Source organism: Crinia signifera, chromosome 9 (assembly GCF_055691185.1).
Source record: "Crinia signifera chromosome 9, ASM5569118v1, whole genome shotgun sequence".
In the NCBI taxonomy this organism is placed as follows: Eukaryota; Metazoa; Chordata; class Amphibia; order Anura; family Myobatrachidae; genus Crinia; species Crinia signifera.
The window spans coordinates 68960673-68988529 of record NC_139225.1 but is presented as its reverse complement, the minus strand read 5'-3'; the positions used below and the strand labels follow the sequence as shown (position 1 = coordinate 68988529).

Genomic DNA, 27857 nt, shown 5'->3' with positions numbered 1-27857 from the left:
ATAGCTGACCAGGGATGACATATAAAAACAGGGATGACATATGAAAATTTTTTGATGCTCTAGAGCAGTGGTTCCCAAACCTGGTCGTCAAGTACCCCCAACAGTGCACATTTTCCAGGTCACCCTGCATGTGCACAGGTGCACTCATTCACTGACACATTTTAAAACATACACAGGTGGAGCTATTTATTTCACTTGTGATTCTCTGTGGAGACCTGCAAAATGTGTACTGTTGGGGGTACTTGAGGACTAGGGTTGGGAACCACTGCTCTAGGGCGTCATGCTTCAAAAAAGTTTGGGAACTACTGCACTAACCACTTAACATACCAGCCTCAAAAGCCAATTCAAACATGCTCAGTATTATACTTGGCTATAGTTATTGCTGGTTGCTGTCTTTATTAAATTAATATGCAACTCCCTTAAATCTTCCACACAACGATATGTTATTAACCTTTCCTCAATGGTCAAGGTGTGCATTGCAAGGCTCTGTATGGCACTCCTTGGCCCCACTGTTGGTGCTTGGACAGCACTGGTCAACCAGACAGTTGGGCATGAAAAATGTACTTACATGTCCAGGAATTCTGAGACAAATTTCTTAAAGTCTGGGACAGATGGCTTCAATCTCCTTATTACATGCATATGGGGTAATAAATGAGTCCTGCAGCATAAATTAAAGGGTTACTGGACCTATTGGTCCTTACATTTCCCCTGCACAGATCACTGCTTTGGGGAGCTTACCCACTGCTTATATAGATGTTTCCATATGTATAATTTTGTTTGCTCATCCACCACGGTGATAGTGTAGTTTCCCTTTTTTTCCCCTCTGGGATGTAACTTTTGAATACTGTTCCCGCCATGCCCAAGACCTCAATTAACCTACTGGTTGTAAATTTGTGATAAACACAATGACCGCAACACTGCTATTATACATTATACTGTATTACACCGAGATAGGTTTGTTTCTATTGTACAAGTAATGACAAATTGACACACTGCTTTTATTTTGTTTAAATGTTTGTTTTATATGTACAATGCTTTTGCTAAAATCATGTAATTCTAACATGTGACATGACCACACTGTATATGATGAACGTCAACATTTCGTAGTCAGTCTCTAGCAAAGATGTGGATTTTCAGAGACTGTTTCAATATTTGAAGGCTGGTGAATTAATCTGATCAGAGGAAATTCAATACATTGGTAGCAGCATGAGGTTTGAGAGGTGGTGGTTTTCAGAGCTTTATAGGCAAGAGCGAGTTCTTTGTATTGGATTCCGGTGGAGGGGCAGGGTATACACACCTGTGTGATCCAGCAATATGGCGATGTAATGATATACTGCATCACTGTAAATCCCTTTTACTTTGAGAAGATTGTGTTGTTATTGAAAGTGAGGGAGATGATAGACAATGTGGTCACCGTAAACTTTGTTTAGAACATGTTGAGCTAATATCGCAGAAATAGTTTGTCACATAAAATAGATGAGAAGGGCAGAGGTGAGGTGATGAGTAGATTTTGGGGTCATCAGTAAATAATAAGTAAATAAGTGTTCAGAGATAAAAGGGGAGTTTGTAGATATCCTAAAGCCGGGAAGACACTTAACGATTTAAAAAAACAAGACATAAATTTCGTTATCACTAATTCTTAAACTCATTCGATGTGCACCCACTACATCATTAGCAACGTGCCCTAGCGCAGGTTACTAACCTGATCTCCCATCATCTGTCCATGCAGCTCAATCGGGAGATGTCACATGCAGCATGGCCCCACTATCCTCCCGTTGCTTGTTGCTGCCGACAATGGCAAGTGTGTATGCACTTGCTGATGTGGTATTACCACTAAGTCCTGCCGCTATCAATCTCGCTGTGTACAAACATCATGTATTGTGTACCCAGAATTAGTTGACAATGGTTATTTCTAGGAAGACTGAATATATGCAAAGTGAACCAAGAGTGTTGTAAAGGCAACTATAGTAGTGTGTTAGATAAGAAGTTGATTAATACAGGTTCATTATCCCATATCCAAATTATTCCGAAAACCATATAGTCTCCAAAATGTACTTTTCGTTTTTATTTTTTTGCTAAAAACCTACTGGCTACATCTGTAATCTGCAATTTGGATAATGGATACCCAACCTGTATATAAAATTTCCTGAATCGTCAATGAGAATGAGCAGAGAATGCCTCTAGGGTCAGCTAGTTTGCTAGATATTGGTTTGCGGTTTTCCCATTCTAATTCTTTACTCAAGTGATCTAAAATGCTTCAAAATTAGATCACAGATCACTAAGCTGTTAGATAACATTGCTACATCTAAACAAATGCTGATTAAATTCAAAATATAGTATGCATTCAACCAATTAGGACACAGAATAAAATATGCAATTAAAAAAGTATAGAAAATGTAAAAAAAAAAAAAAAATACTCTGTAATATGCCAATTAAAAAAGATATCACCCCCAAAATAGTATAAAAAAGTTAGCTGAACATAGAGGGTGATGGAATAAAATATAAAAGAGACAAATAATCATATAGTAAAAAAAATAGCATAAGTATTATGTGGTCACGTTACCGCCACAATTTCATATGTTTATAGCGCACACAATAGCCTAAACAACATCACTAACACACAATTATTTGCTGTGCAGTGAAGGTCACTGGATTAATAATTAAGGTATCAAGTGAATACATTGTTTTAGAGCAACCAAATGTGATGTGTTTATACAGCAATCTTTAGAACTATGTAACAATAATTGTGCCATTATGCTCTGTTTGATGTGAACGGATTCTGAATTTATTATTATAGATCGGACTGTCAGCATTATCCAGAGGTAGCGTCTAATTTAAACATGTATGTTTTTATTTTGCAATGCAACCAAACACAGCAAATGAGGCAATCAGCCCGGCATAAACTGTACAGGCATGTATCAATAAACAAGGGAAGAACAGTGTGCAGTCTCTAGGATGGTTGATTAATCCCTATTACAATGTTATCTTTGACTGAAAAAAATTCAGCAAAATAACCCAGTAAATGAAGCAGCATTGGTCACAGGTATAATACTGAAGCAGAAAGCGATTCCATGTAAAGTTGAATATTATAGGATCAAGTATTAGATTACACTTTCTAAAAGCTTAACCTTTTGTTTGCCATTCATGTTACAAAAATGACCATTGCATTAAAAGATTACCAAGCTTAGGGGGTTATTCAGACCTGATCGCAGTGGTGCAACGTAGCATAGCCCTGTGATCAGATAGCCGCTACCCGAACAGAGTGAAAACCTGCCCTGCACAAGTCCGTAATGGTTTGTGAAAATCAGGCCGATTGGCAGCTAACTGCAAACCCATACTGAACTAATCAAAAACTCTGCCTGTGCGATAGAAACAGGCTGATCACAGCCAGAGATGATGTCATACACCCTCCCTGAAAACCCTTGGGCACACTTGCGTTGTTCCTGACGCTCAAAAAAAAAACGTCAGGGTGACCCCCACAAGTGGCTCTCTTAGGGGGGTATGCAATGTCATTCGAGCTCCCGCAACCATCTCCCGACGGGGGAGATGGCTGCGGGGCCCTATTCAATGCTGTCTTCCCCGACAGCATTGAACAGGGGTTTTGCGCAGAACGAGCCCGACATCACAAGCTGTCAGGATCGTTCTGCCGAGAAAAGCCGGAAATAGGCGAGCTCCCGGCCGGAGCTCGTCTAATTCCGTCATCAACTCGCGGCCACGCCCCCTTCTCGCCGCTCGGCGGCCGGGACATTGAATCCCGACTGCCGAGCTCCAGGGGAGCTGACCGAGAACGGGACAGGGGCACGGCTGTCGCGCTAGCTCGACAGCCGTGCCCCTGACATTGAATACCCCCCTTAGTGTACCTTTATCATACTTCTTAACGAATGTTCTTGTATTTTGTCTTCCCTATCAATCTGTTTGCTTCCCTAACAAACACTTAAAACAAAATAGAGGATACAGTCCCAAAAACGGAACGAAGTTTATGTGGAGCACATCATAATTCGATGGAAATAGTGTGCCACATCTGTGCTAAACACAGAAAATGAATACTGTAAGGAAGAAATATTGGATTTCTACTATTTCTAAAGCAATATCTGCTACAAGTCACTCCACTGCGACCCTGTAATGTAGAAGACTGGGTGGAAAATGATGTAATCTTACCTGAAGCTTGAAAATCCTTATATAACTCCTATCCCTTTCCATTTTCTTTTTATTCTTTAAAGATATGAAGCTAAAGCAGATCAGGCCATGTTCACCCCATCTATGGAATTGGGGATCATGAAAGCCCTGGAGTAAAAGCAACACTTACTCTCAGAGCCTTCACTGGCTTTGTTCCGCCGCGTCCTTCGTAAATGCCTGCTGCCTTCTTCCGCATGTGATCTTTCTTCACTGTTTAAAAGGGTCATCTACAACAAAATGAAAACAAAATAAAACTTACATTCAGCACATATTATAATTATACTGTTCTAGCAGTGCTGAATGAAAACAAGTCTGAAACATAGTTACAAGGTTGTATAAAAAGTTATGAAAAACATGCTTTAGTTGTAAAACCATCAATTCCCGAACTTGTATACCAAGCTCATAACAAGGTTTTGCAGATTTTATTTGGTCTCTACAGTTGGAAAACCAATGCCATTTATATTGGCGTACTTATGCAAAGACATTTGAAAATTGAACAGAATGTGCATTCATTACAGACTATCCCATACCTTCTAAGCTGAAATACATACAAGGCCTTTATCTATAGATGCGAGTCTGAGAATGAGCTGGGTACACACTATGCAATTTTACTAAATGATCCCCCGTTTGAACATATAGTCAAATCTTACTACATCGTCAATGACTGCATGTTTGGTGAGGTTCCTGGTGACGTTACTGAATGATAACAATATTGTTCAGTGTGTATGCTATAGTATATATGGTTCACCCTGGAGTTTAAGCAATTTTATTAACATAGTGTGCACCCAGCTTAAGACTTTGCATACCTGAGAAATGGGAGACCCAGTTAGACATGCCATTTTATGCTAGTCTAGTCTAGAATTTCAATATACAAATGGGACCTGGGATAGAGAAGTCCATGACAAAATGAGATAAGAAATATTCTGGATGTTCCTAAAAGTGTCAAACGGCTGACGTGAAAAAAAAAAAGTAATTTGAGTACACTTTATTTTTTTCGGTACTTGTTTCCTAGCACGGCCACACCGATTTGTATTGGCGTGATCGTGTCGGAAAAATCGCGTCGTCGCATCGCATGCGATGCGACCGTCGCGATCGACCCGATTTTTACATTAAATCAAATGTGAATAGGGCCCCTGGGACCCTATTTTACATTGGATTCAATGTAAAGTATTCCCCAGACCCCCAATTTTACCCCCTCAATGGCACCCCACGATTGACACCAACCCGAAGCATGGCGAGCGCAGTGAGCCTGCGAGGGGCGGCGGTGCGCGTCCTCCGATCTTTTCATACCCCTACTATCCACGTTGGCATGGAGAATATAAAGTGGCCCGAAGCGTGGCGAGCGCAGCGAGCCCCGCGAGGGGACGCGTATATATTCACAGGTATACGCGTCCCCTCGCCACGCTTCTGGCTCGGTGGCTCGCCACACTTTATATTCTCAACTCCACGCCGACGTGGATAGTAGGGGTATGAAAAGGTGGACAAGTCCTTATCAAGTCCATCTCATCTTGTGCCATTATAATGGCACAAGACCGACGCGATGCTCCCGATTTCAATGTTAAAAATATTTTAACATTGAAGCCTATGGCAAAATCGCGTCCATCGCGACGGTCGCATGGGGGGCCATGTTAATGCACGCGACCGACGCGATGCCCCCGATTTTGCCTTTGCCGGCAAAATGGACCTGATTTCAAAGGAAATCGGGGCCATCGCGTCCATCGTGTACCTTAACTTTAAGGTACACGATGGACGCGATTGTGGCCGTGATAGGAAACAAGTACCCAAAATAACTCACCCAAATCTAATTCTCTCTGCACATTTTACATCTGTCCCCCTGTCTGAAATTGGGACTCTATCAAATACTCTTCCAATTGGACCCCAAAACTCCACTATCTCAACTTAGACCAACTCTCCACTCCCCAAGTCTATCCATCTGGGACAACTTAAAACTGGACATTCTCAGGGACACCACCACCTGCTACTCACCGGACTTCCTACCTAGGACCGAGACCAAGCATTCCTTTTACATCAGGATCAGGTCCCGATTATCCGGTCAGGTTTATGGACACCCGCCATTCCAGTATTCCCCAATACCATCTGGAAGATTGTGAAATACCCACCCGTGAGAGTTTCCATAGGAACAAGTGAGAAATTGTTCAACATCTGTCTATATATTGTATGAGACCCAATCAGGCTGTACACCGATGATATTTGTTATTAATAGATGTGCAATTGCTTTTTAAACACTATACCTTTTTATCATATAGAATAAACTAATTGTATTACCCTAACGGTCATAACCTGTTTAATTGTATTATTCAGCGCTCCACCACCCCTTTCTCTGTGTATTTTTCTTGTTTTCTGGGGGCTGACCTCCCCACGGTGTGAGCAGATAAGCTTTAACATCTCACCCAGAAGCGCCTGAATTATACTTTTCCACCCAGGTGGTTCAGTATATGTACTTTTTCTTCTGTCCCCCTGCAGTGCACATGGTTTTGCCCATCTAAGAAGGATTTTGTCAGAAAGAGTGAACTAGAATAAGTCTGTTCCCCAGGAGAAAGGGATAAGGGGCATGCCAGCAGCTCATAGAATGACAGGTGTGCCCCGAGTAAGGAAAAATTAGACGTGGCTCACGATTGCAGTACTTCCCACGAGGCTTTGCCCCCTAATATTATGCATTGCCTTCAGCGGGTGTGACTATCCCTCCTGCAGCCACTTATTAGCTTTGTGTGCACTGTTAGACTATTTCATTCAGTCCTTGTGGTTGATGCAGATTTGAACACACTTGTAATGGGGGGGGGGGGGGGCATGTGCTGGAATTGTGCGCACACAAGTACGGGTGATGAAGAATCTTTTGCATCTCGATTGTATATACACTTCCTACTAAAGAGGCGTTGCAGGGTCTTTTTATTTGGGCAAAGGTTAGAGTTGGCATATTGTTGACTAGTTGGTTGGATGGAATAAAAGTCTGGTACTGGATGGGAGCAAATGACAAAGAGCATTTTGCTCACAAACCTAGGAAAATGGACAAAAACATTCAGTGAAATTATTTAAATCAAACAGATACAACTACAGTACTTTGTCTGAGAGACAGGTTTTGTCCATTTCCAGATTTTCGGAGCAAATGACTGAATTACAATTTACATTTGCTCCTATCCGGTACCAGATTTTTATTCCATCCAACCAACTAGTTGGTTGGTTGGATGAAAGTTGGTCTGATGTGTGGCCAGCATAACACATAAGCAATGGGCACACTGCAGTCAAACTTTGTATTAGGCCTATTGTGTATACTGTATTTTCCCAGATTTTGTGCAGTATAAAGTACATCTAATTTTTTGCGAATTGTGTCCTGCGAGCCGTTCTCATGCCAAACTCACGCCGAAAACTGTAGGCAGTCCAATTGTAAACTTGCATTGCTTTTTTAAGTGGAAGTTAATTTTTTATTTTTTTTTGGACGCACCCACCTTAGTGAAGAAATATCTTTAATGGTAAAATGTAAGAACCTGTTACAGAAACCATTGGACAGCCACCACTAATAACTAATTAGTAAGTTTTTAATGTACTTAATTGGAATATGTATTACTTTTATAGGGGTTAACATTAATGTCTTCAATTTACAACAAAATCTAAATTTTTATTGTTTATTTTCATTGAAAAATAATTACTATTTGGAATTCTCTTTAAAAGAAAAAAAAGGTACTTGTTTCCTATCATGGCCACAATCGCGTCCATCGTGTACCTTAAAGTTAAGATACACGATGGACGCGGTGGACCCGAATCAGGTCCATTTTGCCAGCAAAGGCAAAATCGGGGGCATCGCGTTGGTCGCGTGCATTAACATGGTGACCGACGCGATGGACGCGATTTTGCCCGCAGCGAGCCCCGCGAGGGGACGCGTATACCTGTGAAGTTATAAGCTTCCCCTCGCCATGCTTTGGGCTCGCTGCACTCGCCACACTTTATATTCTCAACTCCACGCCGACGTGGATAGTAGGGGTATGAAAAGGTCAGATGACGCGCACCGCCGCCGCTCGCCACGCTTCGGGTTGGCGTCAATCATGGGGTGCCGTTGAGGGGGTAAAATTGGGGGTCTGGGGAATACTTTACATTGAATCCGATGTAAAATAGGGTCCCAGGGGCCCTATTCACATTTGATTCAATGTAAAAATCGGGTCGATTGCGTCGGTCGCATCGCATGCGATTTGGTCGCATGCGATGCGACCGACGTGATTTTTCCGACACGATCACCCTGATACAAATCGGTGTGTGGCTGTGCTAGGAAACAAGTACCTTATTTTGTTTCTGTGCAGGGTAAATACTGGCTGCTTTATTTCTACACTGCAAGATCTCGCTTCGAAGTAAAACCCCACCCAAATCTAATTCTCTCTTCACAAGTAACATCTGGCCCACCTGCAGTGCACATGGTTTTGTCCATCTAAGAAGGATTTTGTCAGAAAGAGTGAACTAGAATAAGGCCCACTGTGCACATGCAATCAGTAGCTATTCACCACTCTGCTCTCTTCTCCAAAACGCAGAACCCTGCGACCCAAATGTGGAGCAACACGAAAGTCCTGGAAAAAGGACAGTTAAGAGGTATTGTTGTAGGTTATGCTTCTCTGAAATAAAATGTGGCTGGCAAAAAAATGCTCTTTTACCCTCTCCAGGAAGTCCAAGAAGAGAATATGGTGGTCGACCTGCACCACCTCTCCTGGCGCTTAGAAAAGTATATATAGATATAGGGGGTTTCCATCCCAGGTCACGACTGTCGGGACAGCCCGACAGTTGCGACCCTGGCCCGTTCTCGGGCGTGTCTGTGAGAAATGACCGCGGTGCTATGCAGTCGGGAGCTTGACAATCCATGGTCATACTTTGCAGAATGGGCCCGACTTCTTTTAAAGTCAGGTTTGTTCTGCCAAGATGCCTGTTCAATGCGGTCAGGAAAGACAGCATTGAATATGCACCCGCTGCTATTTTCCCAGTCGGAAATAGCGGCAGGGGATTGAATAACCGCCATAGTTTACTAGTATACAAATAGATTAATGTAAGAGTTATTTACTCCTGCTGCTAGTGACTATAGAGTCTGGTCCCAGGCTCTCAATAGGTTCAGAAAAACAAACTAAATAGTTTACTCACTGAATTAAAAAAATAATAATCTCTTAATAAAAAAGAAAGTATGATATACTGTAATAGCACTTTAATCGTCGGTATGTTACAGTAATGAAACAATGTATCAGGACACAACAAGCACACAGACTGACCGTTTCCATCTGGGAATATGGATAGTAACCTGCAAATAAACTAAGCAATCCATTAATGGACTTGTAGTTCCACAAGGACATTCTGTAAGAAACTGCACTTATATTGATAGATACTATTATATTTATTTACAGTTTCTTATATAGCGCACACATATTCTGCAGCGCTTTACAGAAAATATTTGAACATTCACATCAGTCCCTGCCCCAGTGGAGCATACAATCTATATTCCCTACCACATGTATACGTACACACAGACATTTTAGGGTTAATTTTTGTTGGAAGTCAATTAACCCATTAGTATATTTTTGGATTGTGGGAGGAAACCGGAGTACCAGGAGGATACCCACGCAAGCACGGGGAGAATATACAAACTCCACACAGTTAGGACCATGGTGGGAATCGAACCCCTGACCTCAGCTCTGTGAGGCATTAATTCTAACCATTACACCGGCCGTGATGATCTGATATACAATGGATATAGATAATTAAACATATATAGGACAAACTGGGGTACAATACACACCAATGGTAAATAGATGCCATATGTATGTCAACTCTTCACAGTAAGAGGATACTCATAAGTGCTGAGCACCCCCAGGAGAGACAAACAGGGACTGTGTCATCAGACCATGTCCCCAAACTGAGAACACATACACGCAGAAGTTCACCCCTTGCTGGTCGGGGCCTGTCTAGTGACCGTGAGTCTCCGAAACACTGCCATCCGTTGGAAGAGTGAAACTATAGCTCTTTCTTATACCCCTTTTACACCGCCGAAAAATCCAGGTCAGCGGCGGGTCAGACCCGGATCTTTGGCGGTGTAAATCCCTAACGCCGTGTCCCTTTACACGGGACTTCTACCCAGGTCCTGACCTGGGTAGAACACGGCTAGGACCTGGGTAGAGGGCGGTGTAAATGGGAACGCTGGGTCGGATGACCCGGCTCCCATTTACATGAATGGGGAACGTCCAACCTGCGGACCGCAGCGTCTGCAGGTTGGACAGATTGTCAGTCTGACACTGCCCCTAAACGCCGGGTCGCACCCGGCTTCAACCAGGGTCCAAAAAGCCGGATGCGACCCGGCGTTTTGGTCTAAAAGGGGTATTAGAGTGGGCTTACTAGTATTTGTATATACAAACAGAGAAACAGAAGTTTCTGACCAGAGGCATTTAAGAAACGTCTGCTTTTATTGGATTGATTAGATAGTACTGGGACAGTGAAGTTCATGAAACACCCAATTGATGCACTGGATGGATGTGAGATTATATATATAGATCCACAAAGCCTGCACTCACACCTTCGGCTAATTGCGTGGGGTGGGGTGCCTTAATGGAGCACAGGTATACCTGTGTCCATGTAACTCTGGTGACGTTGTATACTTGGCTTTACCACACTCCTTGACAAAGGTCATAGTGGTGACTGAAATGTTGGAGGAGGATATTTGAACCAGAAACAGGTTTTTTCTATGCATTTATATTTTTTCTCATTTGAAAACTGAATAATTTTTGTTGAGAGTGCTTTCTTTCTCATTGATGTGTATATATATATATATATATATATATATATATATATATATATCTATATATATATATATATATATATATATATTTATAGATATATATATCTATATATATATATATAGTGCATGTGTGAGCGGCACTCTTGGTTTTTTTGAAGAAATAATGACACTTAGGCAAGTGCTGAAATTCTACGTTTCGGTTTAATTCGAAACCATCATCAGGAATTCCTGATGACAGTTTGGAATTGAACCGAAACGTAGAATTCTTAATTAGAGTTTGAACACTGCTGATTGGCATTCTCAATTGCTTGGGTATCTTTTTTTATATCCCTTTCCTGTTTTATACAGTTCAATTACCTTTTCTCGCAGATCCTTTGACAATTATTTTGCTTTTCCCATGACTCAGAATCCAGACACGTCAGTCCAGCAGTGGATGAAAGATGCCAGGGTCTTTCAGGAGACCAGAAACTCACTGACCTTATAATATATATATATATATATATATATATATATATATATATATATATATATATATATATATATATATATATATATATATATACACACACACACACACACACACACACACACACACGCACGCACACACGGACAGATTACAAGCAAGCAGATCACAGATGAGGATGGTCAACTTTAGTAGCCATTCAAACCCATTTGTGTCAACTTGTGTGCATGTTATCAGGCCAAAATATCCAAGGTATGTAAACTTTTGATCAGGGTCATTTGGGTAGTTTCTGAGTTATCATTCATATTCTCTGACAAATGGCCAGAAAATCACAAATCTGCTAGGTTGGCTTGATATTTAGCTCTCTCCACATTATCACTCTCCAAACATTGATGCATATGCCCTTACTTAAAAAGCCTGGCTTTTATGGGCAGCCGGGAGAAAGTCCTTTCTTATACCTCCCCCACTTCTCATGCTAAATTCTGCAGTCAGGATAAGGTTCCATGTGAACAAAAATCCAACAACTTCTGTCAAAAGTGAGGTTTGGCAAAAGAAAAGCACTGTATCCTCTCAGGAATCTCCTCTAACAGCTTCCAAACATGGTTTTTAGAAGGGTGACGATTTGGAAAGTTTTTTTAATTTATTGCTGTTACAGCTCCTGGATACCTTGCAATCGGTCATGACACCATGAACTTTATACAGAGTATTCTAGTGAGAAATGTGACGTCATCAGAGTTATAAAATAGCAAAGACACTTTTGCTAGTGTTGAAACCACTTGTAAAGACATGTAATGCTAATGGGTGCCAGATGACGTTCGGGATTCCGGCGGTCAGTAGACAGACGTCAGAATCACAGCTGTTAGAAGCCTGACAGTTGGGTTCCCCACTTACAGGGGCTATTCTCCCTTGTGGGGGTCCTTGGCAAAGGAGAATAGAACCTGTCGCAAGAACATACAATCAGTAATACAGGAGGTAATAGGAAGATACTGGTGTATAAGCCTGTCACAATTAATTCAAGGGTGAGAATCACAGAATACATTCTGGTATAGAGTGGGTGGAGTGAGCTCTGCCTGGCTTGGGTTGAATGCACATGAATCAATGTATAAGAAATGAGGTAGAAAAAGCAAAGTGAATTTAAAAAGGCTAATTTATTAAGAAATAACTAAAAAAGCCGGTGTGGACTAATGTTCCTCAGGTTTTGGGGTCTGGGGATGGTGATGGTGCCTGCTGGGGGGTACCTTGTACGGTATTTAAATGGTGTTTCTAGGTTACACCTAAAAGGGGTCCCCACTTGGTGGGAATGTTCCTAATCAAATGTCACCAGGGGAGATTCCCAAATGGGTTTAAGAGTGTCTGTACTTGACCTCTTTAGGCTCCCGTAGGCCCTGAGCCCAGGACCTACGGTCTCTCCTGGTGATTTGTAGAGGAAGAGTCTGATGGAGGGTCAGTTAATACGTGGGTGGTGAGGTGCCGGTTAGGCTTCAAGCTATTCCTGTGGAACACCCTCAAAATCCCATAGGTTCCTTGAACCTATGTCCTCTCCGTGCACGCTGTACAGTTAGGTAGTCTAAGGATGTCACAAAAGTTCCTGCTTAGCAGCGTCCCGCTGCCCAGAGTGTGTGCATTAATGACTCACGGTTCCTCAGCGGATATCACCGCAGTGGCTTCCTGAGTGCTGGCTGCCTCCTCTCACCGTCCATGTGCCCCGGCTTGTGCCGCACTTCCGGGTCTCGGGATCTCGTGAGATCACAGGGCGCCGCTGTCATTCAGCACTTGTGGCTTGTACTCAGTTTTTTTCTCCTTCCTGGTTCTTTGGGTCAGTGTGAGTTTGTGTTAATGCTGATAGTAACGACACGTTTCGGCTCTGTCGGCCTTCTTCAAAGAAGCAATGCTAATCATTACACCACCACCACTTCCATGGGTATGGGTCTTAGGGCTGACAGAAATGATATCCGTACCACAAAAAAATACAAAGGATCCAGAAAGACACACAGAGGATCCAGGAAGACCTTTGAAAAATCAGGTTGATAATATCATATGTACACTTTTTTTATTTATTTTTTACCAAACACCACATAATAGGCCAGATGTATGAAGCTTAAAAAAGTTATAAAATGGAGAGTGATAAACCACCAGCCAATAGGCTCCTAACTGTCATGTTATAGGCTGGTTTTGAAAAATGACAGGAAGGATCTGTGATTTTTTCACTTTTTGAAGCTTGACATATCTGGCCCAATCAGAGAGACAACAACTATCATATAGCTAATAACTAGAAAACAAATTACATGCAAAGAGAACCTTTCATGCGCTAAAAAAAGATAGGATAGTACCGATGTGCACTGAAAATAACAGGAAACTGCTACATGTATATATGAAGTGTGGAAAATGATCCAGGTATTCCATACCTGATAGTTTGTAGATACAGTGGGGCAGATGTATCATAGCAGCGCTTATCGCGCCGCTATAATACTTCCTGCTTCGCCTCAATAGCGAGGCGAAGCAGGAAGGGACATCGACAAGATGTATTAACATCTTGTCTGCCGAAGCGGGGGAGCGTTAACTCCCCCCTTCAGCGATGTCCCTTTCTGGAGAGCAGTTAATACTGATGCGCTATCTCCTGTCCCCCGGCCGGCCGCACTGGGCATGCGCAGGATCTCGCTGTTCACGCGAGATCCCCAGCGCAGCCCACAGCTGACAGCAGGGACAGCGCTGTCCCTGCTGTTTAGATAGGGCTTCGTCAGCCTGATGCTGGCGAAGCCAAACCCGGCTTCGTGCGGAACGGTCAGCGATGCTGACCGTTTATACATTCGGCCTGCTATCATTTTGATAGCAGCGCCGATATGGACAGGGGCGCATAGCGCCTCTGTCCTGTACCGCACGCTGGCTGCTTCATACATGGGGGAGAAGCGGTATCAGCGCACATAACGTGCGCTAATACCCCTTCTCCCCCATATCGACTGATCATACATCTGCCCCACAGTTATTTAAAAGGGAGGTAATATATGCCATAGAAAATGTACCATAACCTATGAATTAGAGCAGTTTTGGACAGAGATTGTACAGATTTCCAGTGTCAGGCTATGCAGAGTTTAGAAGCATTACACATATGCATAATCAGCTTGTTCTCCGACCTTGATGCAGAATGCAGGGGACCATGAAGCTAAATAATTGAATAATATGGAATGCTTCATCATTTGTGTGTGCCATCATTGCGCAGGGGCCTTGCTAATCTTCTCTGTATTGCTCCAATTTTAGTATATGTGCTACCAAACGAGCAAATAACGAATATGAACTTATTACTGAACATTGTAGAGCAGTGATCGCTAACCTTGACACTCCAGCTGTTGTTGAACTACACATCCCAGCATGCCCTGCATCAGTTTTAGCATGGCCAAATAGTAAAACTGTAGCAGGGCATGCTGGGATTTGTAGTTCAACAACAGCTGGAGTGTCAAGGTTAGCCATCACTGTTATAGAGAGATAGATTCTTTTAATTTCAGTAACTTTTGCCATGTCAAAGAAATGCCTATGGAATGACTATTATATTTCTTATAGAGTCACTTGTACAATACAGAAAGATGGTACTAAATGATTCCAACACATAATATTCTGAAATACATTTCTGAATGCCAATCTGAAACCACTGAAAGTGTCAGGACATTATAACGAGCAGCATTGGGGTGAAGCTGCAAAACCTATAACAAACTTGACATTGTGAAGTATAGAATAATATGATTTGGTAGTAGCAGCGCTATCCCAACTGCGTCCGCGTCAAACCTAAAACCTTTATGAGAAGCTTATTATTTTCAAACAGAATATTTCTTTGAAAATGGGCGCATAGTGTTAATGTTGACAGCTAATACGTAGACAGGCAGAATATCGACACATGAAAAAGGTTAACACGGGCAAAATGTCTATGCCCACTGGGATGATTAAGTATGAACAAGTCAATTTATATAAAAAAAATCATGAAAATCTCATGTTGACCTAATGCACATGGACTTTTTTCATGTGTTGACCTTCTGCCTTTTTGAACAATAGGGGTTGACCTAGAGACTGTCAACCTAATGACCGCATTTGGAAGGGAGGACAACAACGTAATAGAATAGGTAAGATAAGTTTACATCAACTGGAAATGGCAAAGATCATATTAGGTTTAAACACAGACAAGGAAGACGAGTGATCTAAAACTGGCTGTGGGCTGCATAATCCTAAGGCCACATAAGAGCCCTGGCTCTTGGGTCATATTAAGTTCAGTTAGAATACAGCTAGTTTCAGTTTCAGGGGCTGTCAGTTGATGGCCTGGGGACAGGCCAGGGGCCTATCAGGGGACCTGTGGGCGTTTACAGATAAAGGGGTATATTAGTTTGGTCAGGTGATATCCTCTTCCTCTTGCCCCAGCACCCTCTCTGTAATTTGATGATTTTTTGCACTATTTTGGTTTTCGTTTCTCTTTTTTTTTGGTGGGGGGGGGGTTCTCAGTGAGAATTTAGTAGTGGTCATTGTGGGCCCTTTTGGTAGGACGGTGGGTGTGTCCTTCCCATGCGGGTGGACAAGGGGTGTTCCTGTAGGTGTTGCTCTGCCAGGTTTAAGGGTGGGGAGTCCAGCATGATGCAGGTTATGCAGGTAGGAGGCGGTGGTGAGCCCCTCCTTGGAGTTTTGGAGTTGAGATCAAGTTGACTGGGCTGGTGTTCGTATCGACTTGCTCTCGGCCATCCTCCAAAGTTAATTTAAATTAAGTTTATCTAGTTTAAATTGCAGATACAAAATTTTGTTAAAATTAGTTAAACATGGTCCCCAAACAATAAATGATTGTTGACCTCTTAAAAACTTAGCACTTGGTTGTCCGAGTCGTTATTTATGGTCCGTGTGGTTTATTTTGTGTCAGTGTGAGTTATTTTAAGCAAAGCTAGTTTAGTTTCTGAGGAAACAGGTATTTTGCTAAACGCGTCAAGAGCCTCTATTCCTAAGCACTGACACTGAGGGACATTTATCTCTAACTGCTATCCAAAGCCACTCCAATTGCTCCTAAGTCTTACCGTGACCTTACAACTGCCAGCACACCCCTCCGGATGACCTTACTGCTCCTGCGGGAGACACAGAGCGTGAGTACGGTCTTCTAACAACTGGGTGCCGGAGGTGCTTGGGATCTGAGCGATACAAGTGCCGGGAGTACACGCTGCAGCTCTGTCTCCCCCGTATGCAGCGATAGCCTGGAGATACAGCTCATCTACATCTAGGCCTAAAGACAGCTGCTTATACAAAGCGGACTACAAAAACCATCAGGCAACGTGAACGGGCCTCGAGGCACCTCAAGCGCTGATGCACATTCAATGGAGTTGTAGCCTTGAGAACACCGGCTGAAGTATGGTTACCTACGGACGACAGGTCCCTCAGCCCTGTCTAGCCCTTTATCACTCCCCCAGGCAGCTGCACTCCAAAAGGCATTTGGATTATAAAACTACCAACATATTGTGGATACACAAAATTGGAAAATTGCCTGGTGTGTACACGGCAGACTCTGGAGGCAACCCTATTCCATCTGGAACTTCTGTGCTGCTTTGCATAAAAAAATCAAAAGGGATACCACGTTTTCAAGAGAATTGTTGAACTCTGATCATTATTGGTGAGAACTGGTTCCATTAGTGATACTTAGCTTTAGGGCAATTTACTTGAAACACTGTCTCTAAAGTTTTTTTTAAATGAATGTACCCAACAAATGTCAGTGCTTAATGAATTATTATATTTAATATAGATCTATATATGTGTTATTAATAAAATTGTATACAGTGACAACTGCGCTCTCTGTTTCTCAATTATCTGTGGGGTCTTTATTCTGAGTGATCCAGAATCACTCCTGAGAGCAGCACTTGCCACAACCTGTTTATAACTAATTTGCAGTTTATTATATCTTAATTGCATGCGCCCGATATCCCTAGTTTCTGGTGTCGCGCTGTGTGTCTAAATATATCACAACTCAGCAATAGCAGACTCAGGGTGTTCTTTCTGTATAATTTAAGTTAAGATAAAGGTATGGCACAATAAGTCATGGGCGCCTTATTGCACATTCAACATAGCTAGGATAAAGGAGGTTATTCTAATCTGTTCGGACAGGGGAGCAATGTTTGGTGTTTGGGCATGTGAATATGCCTGGTCCACCGCGAACTGCCTGTTTTCTGTCCTGTTCGCACCAGCAGTGCGGGTAGGGGGCACGCAGCGGGTTGCACCCATGGGAATGCCCAGCGTTTCATGGGCGTTCTCATGAAAAAGTTTACAGTTCCCATGGTAATTCTGCGATAATGCTGGTGCAGGCAGCTGAGGTCAGCTGCCCATCCGCAACCCGCACAGGGCGCCTGCAGTCCTAAAGACACCATAGCGGTGTCTTAGGTCTGCGAGCCCTTTAGAAATCATTCAATTGACGGCAACCATCGAATGATTTCCTCCCCGCACGCAAGCTGGAAATGGGTTTTTATGCTAAACATTCATTTGTGCGCATTCGTTGGAATTTGCGGTACGAGGGTGTGGGCGGGCATCTGTGCAGGCAGCATTTGGTGGACGTGCAAGGCTGCGAAATTGGCACCCTTGCGAGTCAACCAGAATAAGGGGTACTTGTTTCCTAGCAGGGCGCCCAGTACGCTATTTGCGTAAAGGGTTATTCTTCGTACCAAAATCAGATTGCATCGCATGGGCCATTTTAGTGCCGTGCGATGCGATTTTTTAATGTAATTTATTCACTGCTCTGTTGGCCCCAGGTGATCGCATTGCACCTCCCGCAAAATCGCATGCGATTTTATAGGGGGGTGCGATGCCATGTAATTAGCTATACACTTGTATGACATACAATGAGGTTTTAGTCACCCCCCCCCCCCCCCCACTATCCAAGCCACCCCGAAGCATGGCGAGCGGCGGCGGAACGCGTCCTCCCGACCTTTTCATACCCCCCCGCAAGGAGATGCGGATTACTTTACATGTACTTTACAAGCTCTAATGAAAAGGTTCAATACACCAGAATACATTTACTCACATCAATGAAGTAACCATACTGTATAAATGCAAGATCCTTGCAAAAACATAAGACACACAACAAAAAAATATTTACTTTCACTTAAAAGAAACTTGGACAATGTTGAAAAGAGTAATTCTGCAAATTTTCCTTTACTTGAAAGATTGGTTTTAGAAAACCATACATTTGGGATTATTCATTAAAGGAAATTTTCCATAGTAGATATTGGTGATGTTCATTTAGAACAGTGGTTCCCAACCCTGGTCCTCAAGTACCCCCAACAGTGCACGTTTTGCAGGTCTCCACACAGAATCAGTGAAATAATTAGCTCCACCTGTGGATCTTTTAAAATGTGCCAGCTGGGTGACATGGAAAACGTGCACTGTTGGGGGTACTTGAGGACCAGGGTTGGGAACCACTGATTTAGAAGAAAACTAGAACCAGTTTTTGTTACCTTCATTCTTTCAATGACAGTAATTTAGTAAACATTGCAGCAATGGAGAACTAAAGGCCCACACGGGACGACTTTGTGATGTGCTAAAAATTCACACATCACTATACACACACATGTATGCACCTGTGATGTGTGCCAAGCGTTCAAACCAGTGCTTTCTTTAGCGCATGCTCAGATCTTGACTGCATGTACTAAAGATCTGAACGAGCGGTGGTGCCATAGCTATAGGGCATACACACTGAGCGTTTTGTGCTTACTTTCTAAGCGATCTAGACAGACCACTAACAAAATAGGCCAAAAGATAAAAAGCCAGCGGTTTAAGGTGGTAATCAGCCATTTTTTAGGAGTGTCAGAGAAAATGCAGGCCTGCCAACGCCTGTTAGAGGAGGGTGTGTGATGTCAGCAGCATACCGGATATGCCTGTATTCATCGAAGCCGCCAAGTAAATCTGGGGCTAAGTGGCAGCTGCAAAAGGTTGTGGTTGAGGGTTTTGGACAATTTCACTCAGGTGCAAATGGATGTGCAGCCATCCACATCCCTTAGCACAGCGCATACAATCATTTGTAAGGTGGGCCTTTACTGGAGCGTGGTGGAGCCTAAACTGATCGTTGGCAGTATGAATTCACGGCTGTGCGATCAGGTCAGAATCAGGCCCATAGCTTGCTGAAGATGATGGTTATTTGCCACAAGACTACATTTATAAAACGTTATAGAAAAATGACCAATAGACTGTGCTGCTCTGTGCGGCAGCACAGTTTTCACACCCCTAGTTTCAGCCCTGTGCAATTCCCGATAAGTACTAACTTATAAGGCTATTTGGATAGCCCGACGGAATCCAAAAGTCGGAGTTGCCAATTAGGTATACAGGTAGCAACACAGTCTCAAAAATGTGTTAAACAGGTAGGAGGTGTTCCTGGTCGGTGACTTGTGCAAGCACAGAGATGGCTAATCTTATGAGCATGGTATAGAAGTGTCATGGGCGTGGTGTCTACAATAGCTGCATAAACAGGTGTTCAGCCGCTCACATGAGGCCATATTTAGATGGAGAAACTGCACCTACTATAGGGGAGGTACAAGTTTCAATGGTGTAATCAATGGGGCAATTTATTTCTGCACCTACAGATGCTGAGTAGGCGTCGCAGTCCTTGCACTTTCAGGGGAGTTCTATTTCAAATGGGATGTTGCTATTGGCAACCAGATACTATCTATTATCTTCTACAAGGTGCTAAATAAAGAAGTAGATTCTGATTCAGGTCCCTTTTCTTTCTGGTCATGGAAATGGTTAATTATGTTAAAATCTGAGTTTTCATCAGCTCCATTTCAAAACTTTTCCAGAAATAGATTTTATAAAAGCAACAATAGTGGACCTTTTGTTCTCTTAAATCCTTCAGGAAATATGTCTACAGTAATTTAAAAAATTAATGAATTGGCATCAATAAAATAATTATAAAACCAGCTGAAAAGGGGGAGTCTGTATCTGTGACATGGAAAGACAATGTGAAACTGAGGCTTTATGAAGCGCATCCAAATGATCCCATTCATTTTCTTCAAAAGGATTTGGAAGTTTTGCTTGATGCAGCGCTGCCTGGGAATAAATAATCCTTAGGGTGGAACGTTTTACATAGCAAATCTAAACGCTATCGCTTGTTTATTGACACTTAACTGAAATGCACAAATCATTTTATTTACCTGTATGGTGTCCTATAATTTTAATTGTATTCACTTACGATAGAAAATTATTATTTCTGGTTTTAAAAAGACCAGTTTTTAATAAAAGCAATATTACAATGGATGGAAGAAGATCTATAACTATAAACTTTATAACATGTAAGTAAAGAGAATATAAAAACAGAAAAGTGTTTCCTGCATAATGTTCTGTATAATAATTTTTTTTCTAATATTAGAAATTAACTATTTAGTTTCCATCTTAGACATGTGGGTAGACTAGAAAGATTGGGCTACAATGGAAAATGCTACGCAAATAACTTGGATAAGGTAAGATAAAGGGGGTATTGGTAAAGGATGGGGGAGAAGGGAGTAGAAGAGTGGATGCTGCATTATATATGCATGGTTTTAAGAAGAGCTGGACTAGTAGCTATACTATGGGGTGTATTCAATGCTTTCTGTGAGCTGTGACAGCATACAACTGACCCCCTGCACAAGCAGTTTCCCCCTCGCTAGGTTTTTGGAGTGAGGGGGAAATGGTGTTTGTGGCCATTAAAAAAGCGAGACTCGCGGCTAAATGCAGCGGGCTCCCTGCATTAGCCGCAAGCCTCACTGTTTGGGGGAATCCCCCCAGAACGTTGAAGACGGTGAGCGGCTGGTGAGGAGAGTTAAACGGCGCGGATAGCTTGTTTTCGCCGATCCCCGCCATTTAACCCCCTTGCCGGTTACACTGAATACACCACTATTTGTTGTAGGATTGTACTGTTGTGGTGTAGACAGATAATATATTCCATGTTAACAACTCTTGAGGAAGCCGCTGACATCCACAGAAGGTGGAGAAACACGTAGAGTTCATGGGGAACACATGTTGGCTGCATACAGACCGGGGCCAGTGAGTATTCTCTGAAAGGAGACTGGAAGCAGGACTCCTATCCATAGCTGCTGGATTAACACAAGTACACCACTTTATGTGCACATAATAGTGGGGACTGAGAATGGAAATACCCCAACGTTAACAAAAGGACCTAACCAATAGAGGATAATCCACAAGTTATTGCATGCAATACTAACAACTAACTATTCAAGTCTAAAGATACATGCAGGTTTTATCATACCGAACAACCTGATAACAGAAGAATCAGTGTATGTATTATTATTATTAGCATTATTAATGTTTTGTCTGTTATAATTATTGGCCATCACTGTGTATTATTTAAAATATTTTTTTTTTATATTATTCTAAACATCGCTGTTTCACTTCTGTTTTTTTCCTTGGAGGGTAGGGAGAGTTTTTGTTTCCAGATCGCACAAAGCAAGTATTCGGCAGAAATGTGCCTACTTGAATATTTGTTGTTGTTATTGTTATTAGCATACATTGCCACAGCACTGTTCCTAGCAAACAAGCAATATAGTAAAATATGTAACCAGAAAACATCCAAAGGCGTCTTTGTACAATGGTTGCCAATGCCAATTTCTCCAATGGCTCACTAAGGGGGGTTTTCAATGTTAGGGGAATAGCTGTCGAGCAAGCTCGACAGCCGTGCCCCTGTACCGTTCTCGCTTGGCTCGACTGGAGCTCGGCGGTCGGGATTCAATGTTCCCGGATGCCAAGCGGCGAGAAGGGGGCGTGGCCGCGAGTCGAGGATGTAAATAGACGAGCTCCTGCCGGGAGCTCGCCTATTTTCGGCTTTTCTCGGCAGAACGAGCACGACAGCTTGTGATGTCGGGCTCGTTCTGCGCAGAACCCCTGTTCAATGCTGTCGGGGAAGACCGCATTGAATAGGGCCCCGCAGCCATCTCCCCCGTTGGGAGATGGCTGCGGGAGGTCGACGCAGATTGAATACCCCCCTAAGTCTCCACTCTTTTAACTGCTTCATGAACAGGCTTTTAAAGGATACTATGGAAATTAGATTGTACAGGATAAGGGTTGGTTTCATAGCTACATTGTTTAATATAATTATTTCTAACTTTATAACATTTACACATAGGTCAGCGCCATAGATAAACCCTTTTTCCATTTGATATACTACAGTACACCTTACTTGGAAGCTCAATGAATCTCCTTGACAGCAGTCCCGGTAGTAATTTTTTGGCACCAACCCCAACCTTTTTCTACAAAGTCCTAATGGACTTAATAGAACGTATACAGGACTGTAATTTATGTGGCATACAGACTCTTTATCCATTTGTTTTTTTTTTTCATTACTTAATTAATCCATTTTATCTATTTTTAGTTTAGTTTAAGAGTCATTCATGTAAAAACATAAAACAAGTATAGATTTTCAAATATGCTTGTGTATTTAATACCATTATAATGATTACAACTTAAGGCCCATACACACAGTGATTTTTTCCTATTTTTTAAGCGATCTGTCTAGATTACTTTGAAATGAAAGCACACATCGTGTGTATGCCCCATAACAATGGTGATGCTTGGTCCTGTGCATCGCCATTGCACGCTCAGAGCTTTAGCAAATGCAGTAAAGATCTAGGTAGATCGCCTGCACTTGCATAAAGAATACTGAGTTAGCACACATTGCTACATGTGTATGGACGATTTAGCCACTGGGAAGCTCAAGGGGAATTCCCTATACTAAAATCGCTCAGCATGTAGGCTTAAGCCAGGCATGTCCAAACTGTGGCCCTCCAGCTGTTGAGAAACTACACATCCCAGCATGCCTTGCCATAGATTTAGCATTCCCTAATAGCAGAACTGTGGCAAGGCATGATGGGACGTGTAGTTTCATAACAGCTGGAGGACCATAGTATGGACATGCCTGGCTTAAGCAGTATTACCCGTGTGTAAATTGATGTTAATTTTAAACTGTTTTTGTTTTGTAGAATTTAGTGGGAATGACAATTTCAACCCAAATCTACCTGCAAACTGTATATTAAAAACATCATACATACATATTTTTCCTTTGGAGAATTTTCATTGTTGGCTTCAAAGGAAAAAGGGTCTTATGGAAAATATAATATTCTCTGTACCGTGCTGGGCAATATGGTGATACTACATATAAAAAATGGTATCAAATTATCTATCGAAACCTAAAATTTGACAGCCAGTAAGAATCATTAGGGTTAATATGACAGCAAATAAGAACCATTAGGGTTCATTTTTGTTGAGAGCAAATTAACCTACCAATATATTTTTGGTGTGGTAGGAAACTGGAGTACCAGGAACAAATGCACACAAGCACATTTAGGGCCAAGGTGGGCATTGAACCCAAACAGTAAGGCTAACCACTACATCATCCATACCGCACTAATACCCCATTCACACCAGCCTAAAATCCCGGGTTGAGTCGGGGAACAACCCGGTACTAGCGCTGGTGTGAAAGGTTCCCGGGACAAAATCCCGGGCAAATTTCAACCTGGCTAGGTACCAGGGTTGTTCCCGGGTTTAACCCGGGGACCTGGCTGGTGTGAAAGGTACAGGGTATACTTACCCGGGTTGCCGTGTCCTCGGTGTGCTGTCTGGACGGGAATCCACGCAGGCGGCAGGCGCAAATGACGGGACAGCCGGTGGATGATGATGACGCAGCTCTCCGGCGGCAGTGAGGACGCCGGAGAGCTGCGTCATCTTCATCCGCAGCCTGTCCCGTCATTTGCGCCGCCGCCTGTGTGGATCCCTGGCCTGCACGGAGGAATAGCAACCGGGGTGAGTATTCTCCCCACCTCCGACGCCATCCCGCCGACTGCCCGCCTCCTCCCCACCTCCTGCCGGCCTCCTTCCCGCCCCCTTCTCACACCAGAAAATGCAGGGACATTTCTGGTGTGAATGGGTCCAAACCCGGGAATGTCCCTGCTTGTCCCGGGAACTGAATTCCCGGGTTTGTCCCTGCATTTCTGGTGTGAATGGGGTATAAGTAGCTGGATGTAGTAGATGCCATTAGACATTAAATTGTTGTTCCCTTCTGTGTGTGACTCTTGCATACTAGGCTACAAAAAGGAATGATCCATTTCAGCAGTATGCTTTATATACTGCATTGATCAGCTGTTGCTCATTATTCATATTATTGTGGCAGAGAATATACTGTAGATGTGTTTTTTCAAAATGTGTTCTATTTGTGTTTTACCAAGCACAAAATAAGCAGCACTGAGAAGCGTAACAACATTATATATTGGCAGTCTTTTACACCCAAGTGTTTTGTGCGTCGGTAGATATGACGGCATTCACGGACAATTAAAAAAAAAAAACCCAGTACAAATGTTTGTTATCGACGTTTCAAGAGGTTAACTCTTTATTTCTGCAGGCATGAAAATACATGAACCAGGAACCCGTGTGCTTTTTGCATAAAAAAGGTAGCCAATTGAATACCCCCCCCCCCCACTGAAAGAATAAACAACTCCAAGACAATAAAGAAGCAATACACAAAATAACCTACTGTAGTGGTTTAGGGGGAAATTTACCAATATGAAAAACCTAGTTTTTCGTATTGGTATTTTCCCTACGACTGCATACGACTGTTTAAGTCGTGTTCCGGAGGATCAGTTACAAAGCAGTCATATACGACTGCTTTGTAACCCTCCGATGTCGTAGAAATTCGTATTAGCGGCCGTATATACGGCCGCTAATACGAATTATTTCTAGCAGTCTGCACGGACCAGTCAGATCCGTGCAGGCTGCAATGTGTAAAAAAAAAATAGAAAAATAAATAAATAAAAAAAAAACGGCGTGGGGTCCCCCCCACAGCCGAAACCAGCACCAGGCTGACAGAGGCTGGAGCCGGTAATTAAAAATCAGGGAACCCGACAAATAGGGTTTCCCCGATTTTTAACAACCAGCCCCAGGCTCCTGCTCTGGGGCTGGTTCCCAAAATACGGGGGACAAAATGACTAGGGGTCCCCCGTATTTTAAGAACCAGCCCCAGGCAAAACCAGCCGGCAGGGTAATGCCACAGCCGGGGGGAGACTTTTTATGCAAGTCCCCCCGGCCAAAGCATTAACCCTACCGACCAGTCAGCCTGGCCAGGGGCCCTGGGGGAGTGGGGACCCCCCCAATAAAGGGGTCCCCCCCCTCCAGGACTTACCTGACCAGGCTGAAGCCTGGTGCTGTCCTCGATGCCCCTGGGCGGTGGGCATCGAGCTGATGGTTTGGTGTAAAAAATAGAATAAAAACCATTGTCTTTTACTGGTGAACTATGAGTCCCAGCAAGCCTCCCCCGCAAGCTGGGACTTGGAGTATTTTGGGAACCAGCCCCAGAGCAGGAGCCTGGGGCTGGTTGTTAAAAATCGGGGAAACCCTATTTGTCGGGTTCCCTGATTTTTAATTACCGGCTCCAGCCTCTGTCAGCCTGGTGCTGGTTTCGGCTGTGGGGGGGACCCCACGCCGGTTTTTTTTTTATTTATTTAATTTTTCTATTTTTTTACACTGAAGCCTGCACGGATCTGACTGATCCGTGCAGGCTAAAACGCAAATACGACATGAAAATGGTGTTCTATTTTCCTGTCGTATTTGCGTGGGTGTTTTACACCACTAAGCAGCCGTATTATCAGTACGGCTGCTTAGTAAATCAGAAACCACCATTCTTTTGAATGGTGATTTCTGTCGTATCCTATCGATGGTGTAGGGCATTCGTATTTGTAACTACAAATACGAATGTTCCATCTTTAGGACTACGAATTGTTGTATTTTTGGGATTGTAAATCCCGAAAATACAAATTCGTAAAAAAAAGGTGTATTTCTCCCTACGAATACACCTTTTTTCTACGAATCCATTTTGGTAAATTTCCCCCTAAATCTCAATTCAAAACCCTCAGTCCTATTAAGATGTGTACTTTGTATTTTTCAAAGAAATGTGTTCATCATATCTGCATATATTCAGATATAATAGGAATAGTAAGCAATAAAATACTGGTTTTATTGAAAGATGTCAAATAAATCATATCAAAGCCTAATAACTTGAAATTGCTAATGTTAGAAGGGTACTTGTGTATTATCAGGGTGCACAATTTGTCTACATACGCTGGCGTAGAGATTGCATCGCACCGCATGCGATGGTACTTACTAAATTTCACGGCACACCTGGCCATGGATCGCATTGTGCACAAATCGCATGGGATTTTATTGCGCGACCGCATGCAATGCAATTTAGCACACCCCCACAATCCACGCCACCCTGAAGCATGGCGAGCCCCGCAAGGGGACGCGGAACGCGTCCTCCCGACCTTTTCATACCCCCACTATCCACGTCGACACAGAGTTGATTTTATAAAGTATGGCGAGCCACCGAGCCTGAAGAGTGGCCAGGGCAGTGAGCCCCACAAGGGGACGCAGAATACATGTAAAGTAATCCGCGGGGCTCGCCAACCTTTGGGCTCGGTGGCTCGCTGCGCTTGCCACACTTTATAAAATCATGCATGTGATTTGCGTGCGATGTGATCCGCGGCCAGGGGTGCAGTGAAAATGAACTAGTACCATTGCATGCAAAATTGCATGCAATGCGATCTCACTACGCAGAATAGGGCACTAAGCTTTTTGCTTAGTGGGCGCCCTGATAATCCACAAGTACCGTTAGAAGCATTGATCAACCAGGTTTTAATACTTTCTAATACATTGTTTCATAGTATTAATATAATAAGCAAGATTAATGCAAAAACTGGTATAGAAGGTTTTTCTTCACATGCAAGAAGCTGCGGTGGATCCTCTTATACCCCTTTTTCCACTTGCAAGCTGGATCACACCTGGGATTTTGTACCCGGGTGTGAACCGGCTTGCAATCTCTTTTCTACTTGCACCACGACCCAGCATAATGCTGGGCGGGTGATGTCATCGGGATGCAGGGCGGCACTGGGAGATGAGAGAATCTCCCAGTGGCGGGTTCTGTGAATGGGACCTATTGACCCATTATCCATTTCCACTGCCCCTGGATCATCCCACATCCAGCCTAGGTAACTACCTGGGGACCCAGGTTATTTTTGTTAGTGGAAAAGCAGTATAATTCTGACTTGTGTGGAGTGTCTGACCATGTGCAAAACGGGCCCTGTGTCATTGCACACATTGTCTTTCAGCCAAAGCCGGTCACCTTTTCGGGGCAGATAATCCAAAAACACAGGGTCAATGAGCACTGTATCCATCTCTGAATTAGGCGCATAATTCCTACAGCCACAGGGAACCACAGGTTTTGGTCACTTTTTATTAGAGATATGTGCAAATTGTCAAGTTATTAATCATAAGAAACAGGAAGTGACCTCAGAATATTTTGTTATAAAGATCCGAACCCAGATGTAAGCCACTCTGCTCAAACCTTAAACAGGTTGGTTTTATATGGTTTTTTTGACCAGGCAAAGAGAGATAAGGGAAGATTCACTAGCTATT

The 27857-nt window shown here is 43.0% G+C and overlaps 1 protein-coding gene and 1 non-coding gene across 5 annotated transcripts in view; both read right to left on the bottom strand.

The window, feature by feature from the left end:
- EDA (ectodysplasin A) overlaps positions 1 to 27857 on the bottom strand; it is a 202677-nt gene that overhangs the window by 100379 nt on the left and 74441 nt on the right. For all 4 annotated transcript variants that reach the window (XM_083159140.1, XM_083159138.1, XM_083159137.1 and 1 more), the window contains exon 2: positions 4307 to 4403. In XM_083159140.1, coding sequence (XP_083015266.1) covers positions 4307 to 4403 — 97 coding nt within the window. The remainder of the gene's footprint in view (positions 1 to 4306; positions 4404 to 27857) is intronic.
- LOC146040010 (U6 spliceosomal RNA) lies at positions 14586 to 14692 on the bottom strand. The gene has a single exon (XR_014463184.1). It is a non-coding gene; the product is annotated as a U6 spliceosomal RNA (small nuclear RNA).